Below are 12,173 nucleotides of genomic sequence, written 5' to 3'. Positions count from 1 at the left end.
AAGACTACTACTGAGTCAGTTTTCCATGGGGCCTAGCAATGCATGGTTGAGTATCAGTACTCGATTCCCACGAACTATACATCTTTGTGAAATAACCGTTAGATTTAGCTCAATAGTATGTTCAAGAGAATTATACCACATAATACGAGTTATATTTTGGTTGGAAAATTTTAGTTCCACATGTAACCGCATAGAGGGCACCAACACTAACTTTTCAAAGAAAAGAGATAGAATATCGAGATGTTTGGAAGAATTATTGCAAAATGCCTGCTCTACAACTTTGTGGAAGACACCTAATTTCTATCTCTCTCCGTTGAAAAGTTAGTGTTGGCGCCCTCTATGCGGTACAATGCGGAACCAATTTTTTTTTAACCGAAACATGACTCCTATTATTTACTACAATTCTTCTGAACATACTATTGAGCTAAATCTAACGGTTATTTCACAAAAATGTTTAGTTCGTGCGAATCGAGTACTGATACATAACCATGCACTGCTAGGCCCCATGTAAAACTGACTCAGACATCACTTCGCTAAAAATTTAATAACTTCTTTTAACAAATCCGGATTCACTAGCAGCTTAAATTATCTTTCTTATTTTCACTTACAGTGATAATACGATGTATACAGTGCCACCTAGCGGCAAAAATGCGAATTAGTGGGTTTTCTCCATGTAAATTGTCGAAAAATCTCATACAAACTTCAGGTACGTTGGTCCGGTAGCTAGACTTGTCCGATATGCTTCAAATTTGGTGCAAGAACTCCTGGTGGGACTAGGAATCGAATCAGGGGTGGGCCGATAGGGGTCATTTTTTTCCTGTCACTCTAATGTATACTGAAAGTTGAAAGTATTGTTGAAAATTGTATTCGTTCATTCTATTTCGGATTTAGTCAATTATATAGTAAAATTTCAATTATTTACAAATTTAATATGCAATATGATAATTATTTTTCATCTTTTGAGATTTCAAACTATATGTGGAATAATTATGATTTTTTTTGTAGTGCTGGCTGACTAAATAGAAAAAAATATACCTTTCATCTAAAATTGAAATCATCAATCAATTACCAACAATCCTTAAATACCTTTGGCTATTTCGTCTCATTTAAGAGTGCAGTTTATAAAAAGATAACATTATGAGAAACACAACTCTATATTATATTTACGTGTGAATTACTGGAATACGGAGTATTTCAACAACTTAATTCCATACCTTCATCCGTCGGTCGGTGAAACAAAACGTTTGAAATATCCTATGTTGTATTTTACGATGAAGCAGCTTAATTCAACAATGAGATTAGTTGAATTCCAGTCGTTTGTGTCTTTTTTTTTTTTTTATTCAATTCGTTTATTTGATAGGCACAAATGCGTTAGCTTGGCGGTGCCAAATTCTTTTGTTTTTACATTTTGGATATCTTAAAACTAGGAGGTTACAATGTTGAAATATTTTTTTTATACAAGAAAAAAAAAAAAAAAGTTTACAGCTATCTTAAGACTAGAAATAAGATTCAATATACAAGAGAGGGCCAAAAGATTTTTTTATGAAAAATTTTAAAACAAGGGATTCAGTTTGATATACAAGAGGGGGAGTAATAGTATTTTACGAAATATTTTACAGTTATCTTAAAACTAACAAAAGGTGGAACAAATATTTATGAGAAATTTCACAGATATCTTAAAACTAGGGATACAATTCTATTTACAAGATGGAGGACAAGAGTTTCAATAAAGAGTAAAAATTACAGCTATCTTAAAACTAGGAATACAGAAATCAAATTTGATTTTTTAACGAAGACTTATGCTTGGTCAAGATATTTCAGAGGGGGGCCTATTTCCACATCAGTGTAGCAGCAGGTGTGTCGAGGACAGGGGAGAGAAGACGTATATGGTGACAGGGAAAGAAGAGCAAAACTTGCAACTATCGCGCAAACGGGAGATCAGCGAAACAAATTTGCGCCTCAGTCTAGTAAGTCGTCGAGTACCGGGTTGGCGGATGGTATTATTCGGACCCGCGGGGAATCCTTAAAAAGTCATCGGACCTCGTGTCGCTCTCGCTTCAGTTTCCTTCTATGCAGGCGTAGTGGTAAAGGCGACGGCGGTTACATAGTGGCACTCTGCAGCTGATCGGTTCCACAAGCAAGAGGAAATTTCTAAAAACAAGAAATAAAAGAGAGGGGCTAAATTGGGATATTTATCGTTTTAATGAAATTGTAAATAAGGGACATATAGGGGAGATCGCGATTTGCTAGCATATCCCGGACTGGGACATTGGGTGGTCTACCTCGGGCCCGAAGGGAATCCTTTAACAGAGACCTGGCGTCACAATACTCGGCACAAACCCAGACAACGTGGTCGATGTCGTGATAACCCTCGTCACAAGCGCACAGACTACTCTCCGCAAGCCCAATACGCCGCAAATGTGCATGCAACGTGTAGTGGTTAGACATGAGCCGGGACATTACACGAATAAAATCCCGACCCACATCCATCCCCCTGAACCAAGGCTTCGTTGATACCTTCGGGATAATGGAATGTAGCCATCGTCCAAGTTCACCATTGCTCCATGAGGTTTGCCAACTGTTGAGTGTCCTCTGACGACAAATACTAAAAAATTCGTTGAAGCAGATTGGTCTTTCGTATATGTCACCATTTAATGCGCCCACCTTTGCTAATGAGTCGGCCTTTTCATTGCCCGGGATAGAGCAATGAGAGGGGACCCAAACAAAGGTAATCTGGTAAGATTTTTCAGATAACGTATACAAGGACTCCCGTATCTTCCCCAGAAAATACGGGAATTGTTTTTTGGGCTTCATCGCACGAAGAGCCTCGATAGAGCTGAGGCTGTCCGAGATGATGAAGTAGTGATCTGTGGGCAGAGTGTCGATGATCCCAAGGGTGTACTGAATAGCAGCTAATTCTGCGACGTAAACTGAAGCGGGATCATTGAGCTTGAATGAAGCGGTGATAGTATTATTGAAGATACCGAAGCCAGTGGACCCATCGAGATTCGATCCGTCAGTGTAGAACATTTTGTCACAGTCGACTTCACGGAATTTATTATAAAATATATTGGGGATCACTTGAGGGAGTATATGGTCCGGTATTCCACGAATCTCTTCCTTCATGGATGTGTCGAAGAATACAGTAGAATCAGAAGTATCTAGAAAACGGGCATGGTTGGGATTATACGAAGAAGGATTGATGCTCTGTGCCATGTAGTCGAAGTACAAGGACATAAAAGGGGTTTGAGAATTAAGCTCGACGAGTCTTTCGAAGTTTTCAATCACCAACGGGTTCAAGATATCGCATCGAATGAGCAATCGATATGAGAGTTCCCAAAATCGATTTTTCAACGGGAGAACGCCCGACAGCACTTCGAGACTCATCGTATGGGTCGACTGCATGCACCCTAAGGCGATACGCAAACAACGATACTGAATTCTTTCGAGTTTGATGAAATGTATGTTCGCCGCGGAGCGAAAGCAGAAGCATCCGTATTCCATTACCGACAGTATCGTTGTTTGATACAACCTAATTAGGTCTCCTGGGTGGGCACCCCACCATGTTCCAGTTATTGTCCGGAGAAAATTGATCCTTTGTTGGCATTTTTGTTTCAGATACCTAATGTGACATCCCCAGGTACCTTTCGAGTCGAACCAGACCCCGAGATATTTAAATGTGAAGACCTGATTGATCGTTACACCCATGAGTAGAAGCTGGAGTTGCGCCGGCTCACGCTTCCTAGAAAAGACGACCAGCTCAGTTTTCTCCGTGGAGAACTCGATACCCAGCTGAAGAGCCCAAGCAGACAAATTGTCCAAAGTATCTTGTAATGGTTCTTGCAAATCGGCAGCTTTGGGCCCTGTAACAGTGACCACCCCGTCGTCTGCAAGTTGCCTTAGCGTGCATGAATTGGCAAGACAATCGTCAATGTCATTCACGTAAAAATTGTAGAGTAGGGGACTTAGACATGAGCCCTGGGGAAGACCCATGTAGCTAAATCGCGATGTTGTTAAGTCGCCATGCGAAAAATGCATATGCTTCTCAGACAACAGGTTTAGCAAAAAGTTATTTAAAATCGGCGAAAGACCATGCTGATGCAGCTTCTCTGAAAGAACATTGATAGAAACTGAGTCAAAAGCCCCCTTAATATCCAAGAAGACTGATGCCATCTGCTCTTTGTTAGCATAGGCCATTTGGATTTCTGTAGAAAGCAACGCAAGGCAATCGTTCGTCCCTTTGCCTTTGCGGAAGCCAAATTGTGTATCTGACAGTAAGCCATTTGCTTCGACCCAATTGTCGAGGCGAAACAAGATCATTTTCTCGAACAACTTCCGGATACAGGAAAGCATTGCAATCGGTCGGTACGAGTTGTGGTCGGAGGCTGGTTTTCCCGGTTTTGCGATGGCGATGACCTTCACTTGCCTCCAGTCGTGAGGAACAATGTTACCCTCAAGGAACTTGTTAAATAAATTCAGCAAACGCCTTTTAGCAGAATCAGGCAGATTCTTCAACAAGTTGAATTTGATTCTGTCTAACCCCGGGGCGTTATTGTTGCACGATAAGAGGGCAAGTGAGAACTCCACCATCGAAAACGGTGTTTCGTTCGCGGTATCGTGAGGAGACGCGGCGTGGTATGTTTTCTGTACCGGGACAGAGTCTGGACAGATCTTCTTGGCGAAGGCGAATATCCAGCGGTTTGAATATTCCACGTTCTCGTTAATACTATTTCGGTTACGCATACGTCGAGCCGTACCCCAAAGAGTGCTCATCGCTGTTTCTCTCGTTAACCCGTCGACGAACCGGCGCCAATAACTGCGTTTCTTGGCTTTCATCAAACACTTCATTCGCTTTTCTAGCGACGCGTACTGTCGATAGCTATCGGGTAACCCGTCGTCCCGAAAGGTTTTATACGCAGTGGACTTTTCCGCGTACAGTTCTGAGCACTCTTTGTCCCACCACAGGGTGGGAGATCGTCCGTGGGTGTTCTCGCCCGGTACTGGTTTAGTCTGAGCTTGATTCGCACTGTCGAGAATCAAGCCAGCCAAAAACCTGTACTCTTCCTCCGGAGGAAGTTCTTGAATTGATTCGATTTTAGCGGATATCGCGGTCGCGTAACTCTTCCAATCAATGTTCCGTGTGAGGTCATATGAGACATTGATTGTTTCTGATGGTCTTGAACCGTTGGCAATTGAAATTACGATAGGCAAATGGTCGCTACCGTGGGGATCAGGGATCACCTTCCACGTGCAATCTAACTGTAGCGAAGTCGAGCATAGAGATAAATCCAACGCGCTTGCGCGTGTTGGTGGTGTAGGAATCCGTGTCATTTCTCCCGTGTTTAAGATGGTCATGTTGAAATTGTCGCAAAGATCTTGGATTAATGTTGATCTGTTATCATCGTGAAGACCACCCCATACCGTACCGTGCGAGTTAAAGTCTCCTAGAACTAGCCGCGGTGCCGGTAGGAATTCCGTGATATTACAAAGCGTTCGGTTCCCTACCGACGCTCTAGGGGGAATGTAGATGGAAGCAATGCTAAGGTATTTGCTTTTGATCCTTATTTCACAAGCGACAACTTCAATGCCTGGTGTCGAAGGGAGGTTAATTCGGTTGAAAGAATAGCACTTTTTAATCCCCAAAAGTACTCCTCCATAGGGGTTTTCTCGATCCAGACGAATTATATTAAAGTCGTGGAAGTTGAGATTTATATCGGAAGTTAACCAAGTTTCACATAATGCGAAAACATCACATTTTAAACTATTTAGTAAAAATTTAAAGGAATCAATTTTCGGGAGGATACTTCTGCTGTTCCACTGTAGAACAGTGATCGAATCAGTGACCTCGTTCGATGACTTAGCCATCGAAGGATACGATCGCTGCAAGGAGGGGCCATTTAGTAGTCAACTGCTTCAAAAATGTTTGCACTATAGGGAGAAAACGTATCAGAAGGCTTTTAAGAGGATCGGTAACATTGAAAGCTGTGAAAATTAAGTCCACGATGTCAGAAAATTTCATTAGTCCATTACTGGACTGAGTGTCTGTTTGAAAAAGAGGGACACTTGGGGTTTCTGGTGTCCCTGGAAGTGGTGGGTACTCCTTGTTTGAATTAAAATTTCCAAATCCAGGAGCAGATTGCTTCGGCATTAGTGCAGCACTTCCGTTGGATTTATTAGATGTGGTTGGCGCACTCTCAGAGGAGGACACCTTGGGACCCTTACGGGGCAGTCTAGGGGAGGCAGGATTTCTCCGCTTCCTGGACTCCCCCGGGTTAACAAAAGATGTTCCCTCTTGTGGATTATCAGATTCTTGCTCAACAGGAGCCAAAAGAGCAAAGGAGTTTTCGGAAAGGACAGATGGCGAAGCATTCTTTAACATTTCTGCATAAGAGCGCTTCGAGCGTTCCTTGAGGGAGCGCTTAATTTTATCCCCGCGCTGTTTGTACGCAGGGCATGATTTAAGAGCATGCGGAGGGCCCCCGCAGTAAACACACTTTTCAGTGTCTTTGTCACAAGAGTCATCCTCATGCTCTCCACCGCACTTGCCACATCGTTTTTTATTGCCACAAAAGGTGGCTGTGTGGCCCAACTGTTTGCAGTTGCTGCAGTTCATTACCCGCGGTACAAACAGGCGTACAGGCAGGCGAACCCTATCCAGAAGGACATAATTTGGAAGAGACGATCCGGCGAAAGTCACCCGAAGCGAGGCTGATGGTATATAGGATTCTTTATCTCCAGCGAGCGTGTGCAATTTCTTGCAGTCTAATATTTTCACCGGCTTTAGTAGGGGGTTTTTAAAACAGCCAGCCCCATACTTCAGCACGTCCTCGCATGTCAAACTCGCCTCGGTTATGACCCCGTCGACCTCTACATCTACACACGGTACATACACCCTATAATGCTGCGTAAAGCGGGTACAGGAAGCAATCCCGTTTGCCTGTGCGAGGTCGCTAACAACAATTTTTAACTTATTCGCGCGAACCTTTGTAATCTGGGTCACGGCCGAGTAATGCTCTGTCAGATCACGTGATATTTTCAAAATATCAAATGATTTATTGGTGGTCCGGAAGTAAACCACAAATGGCCCAGTCGAGTTCTCTGGGTATGCTTTTAGGCGAGGGGGTTTGGTAGGAGGCTTATCAGGGGATGTTTCATCATCCATATTATCATCGGTGGGCTGACCGTCGAGGGACATTTTAGCGCGAGATCAGCACTTCGCGCAAAGAACGATAAAAAGAGCAGTAACGGAATGTATCAAGGGCAAAACAGAAAATAATAGTAGAAGGGAAACAGGTACTTATCTTTTCGATGCCGATGACCTTTGCTGGGACTGGCTGACAATACCAGCACGACACACTTTGTTTTCGAAACAAAGGCCTAGCAATCACAACTGGCTTTGACACTGCACTGAGCACTGGACACAATAAAAACTGAGCCGGGGAAGGCAACTGCAAAAGCACTAGCACACGTCTTATCCGAGCGCAAGTCGAACAACGAATGTCGTTTGTGTCTTGGCTGAAAAGGTAGTGTAACGGCATATGCAATTGTGTCTGGACTAAAACAAGCGTTACAAGCTGAGGCAAGCGTTTCAAGCTTTATCTCAGGTAGGCTTTTAAAGTTTTGTGCTAGGCTGAAACGTTCGTGTCCAGACTGAAACTGACAGCATCAAACCAACAGCGTTGGATTATTGTTTTCAACAAAAATTTAATTCGCCCAAATATTAAATAGACGAGACCAAAAACTCAACTATTTTTTTAGTTGAAATTTTGATGAATCGGTTTTCCGTGTTGGCTCTCTGAACGAAAAACTTGGACAGTTTCAACTTTTTGGCCACATACCTGACCGAAGCATTGGGATTCCACTTAAACGCTTTCACTACACGCTAGTGGTCCTGATCACTAATGGAACATCCGTTCTGACCGCATTTCTCTTTCCGCTCGATGCTCAGAGTTTGGCAGTAACGTTTAATCACACGACTCACCGTTGACTGCACGATTCCGAGTTGTTTTCGGATATCCCGGTGAGAGAGTTTAAGATATTTCCAGGTGCTTGCGTAAAATCAATTCGCGACGTTGCTTTTCGGGTGACGCCATTTGGTCTGATTTTCGAAAAACTGATGGCGATAAAAAATACTATAAACAATGCACTCTAAACTATTTCTACCTAATTTTTCGACAGAAAACATCCACTGGTTCACGGTTATGCATTTTTTTCTGTGATGCAATTTAATGTGGGGCACCCTGTATAACCTCTCAGAGTGAATAGAAAACAACGAACGCATAACGTCAACGTTGTGTTGTTTTTTAGCAAACATCGTACGATTTTTTAAACTAAGATGTGTTAACAGTTGCATCAGGCGTGTACACGTTGTCCCTTAACGGTGGAATGTATCTTTGTTTGTACAAAGTTTAATGTCTGTCCACACATACCATGACTTGTCTTCAATCAAGAGGTTGTGTATTTAGAGACATACAACTTCTCATGAATATCTTTTATATTGCTAGAGAATAGAGAAACTGCTTCAATTCCGGCACCGAATAAATTCAACAAATCATCATGCAAATTGCTATCCGAGGTTCTACGGTACTATTTATCTACGTGGTACCATCAGAATCCACTGATTGCGACAACATAAGACGTTGGGTATTAAATCTTCGTTGAATATTATTTCCATTTTGAGTTAGAGAAAATTTCCACGTCAAACGTTCTCAGAGTTAGATGTATACGCTTTAGATGGTGAAGAATATTCACTGAAGTGCAGCTAATATGACATAGACAGTATGGAAGCGCACCGGTAATTGCAACAGTTTGTTTTTCTTACACTGTCTCTTTCGTCTTTCTTTTCAGTGGGACTGGTAAATGCCCTGCCATTCATTGGATTTGGATTTTTGGATAACTTTACCATGATTATAGCGGTAAGTTTCTGAATGATTGATATGTCCGTAACTTGATGCTGTGTAATGAAATTGAATGAATTTTTCTGTGGAAAGGACATCACAGCAGACTCGAATAGCTTTCGTTTATTTGGAGAATGTCCACCATAAGATATCAATTCACGGTTGGTTAAATAATTTCTGGTTATTGATTGAGATGCTTTTGAGAGGGCTGTGTTCCATATAGTAGTAAATAAGCCAATGTTAACCATCGCTTCATTCTTTCACCCACAGGGAGATTACATCGAACATTCGCTTGGTCTATTCATGTGCATTTCAACTATGGGTGCGGCCGCTCTCGGAAACACAATTAGCGACGTGATTGGCATCGGATCAGCTTTCTACGTGGAAAAGCTAGCGGAAATGAGTGGCGTTAAACCGCCGAAGTTGTCGCCGATACAGCTCGAACTAAAATCGAGCCGACAGGCAGCGAACATGGTGAGTACATGGTGCACTCAGCGAACATTGTTTAAGTTGTTCGTTTACAAAACGCTTTTTGCTTATATTACATTAGGGACGTGTCATCGGTATTACCATCGGTTGTCTTTTGGGGATGTGCCCACTGCTCTTCAAAAGTGACGAAGATAAGGATGCAAAGAAAAACGACGACAAAACCTCGGAAGATGCGAGCAAGACTGTTGAACCGAGAGAAGGAAAGTGAAGCCCCCATTAGACAAGTAGGTGACCAAACCAGGAAGAGAACTGTTCGAATTTAGTCAATTTTAAGAAAACTGTATTCTAGTTCAGCCAAACATTCAACGTTCAGTCTATTTACATTACATGTAACCGAGATGAAGATATGTTGACAACTACCACTTGTTGCGTTTATGTATGTAGGTATATTCCAGTTACTGTTTGCAATGTCCGAAATGTATAAACACTATGTTTACACTCGAGAATGTTTCCTGCGTAAAGCAACGAAGAAAATTTTATTAATATAGTTATTTATTATCAACGTTAAAGTTCTAGTTTTTGCGTCATCGGAAAGTGATTGTATATATTCAGCGAAACCACACATAGTTTCAACATACTTAATTAGATTTGAAGGTGCTCAAGTTTGCCATTCGATGTTCGGTTCGTTTCATGTTAGCGACTACTGTTGATCTAAGTATTAGGCGTTCCATTGAATTAGATTGCAAAGTTACCTAGCGTGCCCACTGTCCACATTATGACGACATGTCACAATTTTACTTGCCTTCAGTCAAAATGTTAATGATTTATAATCGTTACACTACAACTTATAAATTTTCCTTATGTCTAATAAAATTGTAGACTGCCGACCATTAAGCTAGACAAACACCAACAACTATATTAAACATGTGATTTTAATCCAAATCACTTTTGTTTTAAATTAATTAAACTAATCACAGACAAATAGAATGTTATGGCACAATATGGTCATTGGTAACCATGGGTCCACCGAAACTAGAATCTGAAAAATTTACAATTGGCGTGTGTAATCCTCCTTGAATAAATCGATAAACACATAAAACATAAGATAACAAACCATTTAGATGAGAAAATAAGCATTTTATGGGATACCCCTTTAAAAAAATGCACACTAATTACTAGCTGTAGTTATATTACTACAAAAATAACGAGAAATAAAACCGTACTACGAATGGAATACAAAATGAACCATCTTAGGTAGAATGTCTAGGTGCAAGAGGTCCACGTAATCTCACTATCCATGTTAGCGCATGTGAATAAATTTGTCACACAAACTTAAAGACAAGTCTCGATTACCTCTACGTCTATGCTAAAAAAAGCTGTATCTCTCTGCACCAAGCTTTAACTACAATTACAACAAAAGCACACCGTCATCGTGGTCCATCCTCAGACAACCCCAGAATTGCACTGCTCGGTGTTGTTTTAGATGGAATTTTATCTGTACCTACACCCGTAGAAAGTGAACGAATACGAAAATTGAATCCCATCCACTACTGTCCGTGGGAAGGAGAACGCAAAATGAATTTTGAAAGTAAATATTTCTTCCATTTTTATAACACCCTGCCTTACGAGAAAAACTTTTAGATGCTTTCCTATCGTTGGTAATAAGAAATATATACGCAGTGAAAAGAAAAGAAAGTAAAATCTATTCAGAGATGACGAAAAATATCAGAGAAAACCGATTTCTAGCTAGACTGTAGATTCATTACTAGTTTTCTATGCTTTCTTTAAGTCCTAAGCGCTTCGAGTGTTAGTTAGATCGATGAAGGAAATTATCTCGACGAACTGTTTTCTTAAGTAAAACATTAGTAATTTATCGCCATGTACGTGAAGTAGGAAAAAAACTCGAAGACATCTAAATGTACGTAGAACTTTGCCTTCGGCAAAAATATTTTCAGGCACATAATAGGTAGTTCCAGGGCGTCTGGCTATGCATTTTAATGATTATACATATACGGTTCTTCCATGACAAACAAGCATTCGCCGTTCAACGGCCACGCAACAAGTATACACAGGAATGTCCTGATTGAACGTTATTGCAACACAAATCAAACGCAGCATCATTGTTTAGTATTAGCACCTCAAATCGTGTGTTCATTTTGCAGAATTCTAATTCTACAGCTAATTAACAGCAAGTTGAAGTCACACCAGTAACAGCAATATTAAATAGATGAATATGTAAAAAGATAAAATAATTTGAATATCGGTCTTTGATCCCGACACCAAGTAATATAACTTTAAACAACAATAAAGACGCAGCACAGTACCATGAGAAATTCATATGTAATAACAATCATAGCAAATAAAAAAGAACAATCATACCAGTAAATTGTAAAGATTCAATCACATAAAATAGTGTATTTATTCTCTCTTTTCTATTTGTGTTCAACAATTTTGTGAGGTTTACGCCTTTACCTACTATAGACAGTTTCCTTTTGGTCACCATTCCTAAACCACGTCGACCGAAATGACACTTTTTGATTCCCCGTATCACATCGAGGACTTCAGTAGACTCTTGTTTTTTAACAACATTCAATTGGTTAGAGATTACTAAGTAGGGAAAGTTATAAAGAGTTTAGAGTCTACTACAAAGGTGAGTGCAAGAATATGAAATATACAGATCGAAAAACTAGTAGTAGTAGGTCTTTCGATAATTTTTTTTTATAACTGCTCGAATTTGACGTGAAAAACGATTTAATTTTTTTTTTCAAAAGCTTGACGAATGCCCAAACTTTTTCAATTGGGTTTGCGTCAAGTGCTAATCATTGTAAACTGACGACGTCATTGTGA

At 40.7% G+C, this 12,173-nt stretch overlaps 1 protein-coding gene across 4 annotated transcripts in view; it reads left to right on the top strand.

Moving 5' to 3' along the window:
- LOC131678456 (transmembrane protein 65) overlaps positions 1 to 11,736 on the top strand; it is a 72,203-nt gene extending 60,467 nt beyond the window's left edge. For 3 of the 4 annotated variants that reach the window (XM_058958627.1, XM_058958629.1, XM_058958631.1), the window contains 3 exons: positions 8,848 to 8,915; positions 9,168 to 9,371; positions 9,448 to 11,736. In XM_058958627.1, coding sequence (XP_058814610.1) covers positions 8,848 to 8,915; positions 9,168 to 9,371; positions 9,448 to 9,594 — 419 coding nt within the window. In that variant the 3' untranslated portion in view covers positions 9,595 to 11,736. The remainder of the gene's footprint in view (positions 1 to 8,847; positions 8,916 to 9,167; positions 9,372 to 9,447) is intronic. The other variant, XM_058958628.1, reaches the window with a different exon arrangement.
- Positions 11,737 to 12,173: the final 437 nt, after the last annotated feature.

This window comes from Topomyia yanbarensis, chromosome 2 (genome assembly GCF_030247195.1).
Source record: "Topomyia yanbarensis strain Yona2022 chromosome 2, ASM3024719v1, whole genome shotgun sequence".
Taxonomy (NCBI): Eukaryota; Metazoa; Arthropoda; class Insecta; order Diptera; family Culicidae; genus Topomyia; species Topomyia yanbarensis.
Note: the sequence above shows the minus strand (reverse complement) of the source record. Positions and strands in the feature narration are given on the sequence as shown.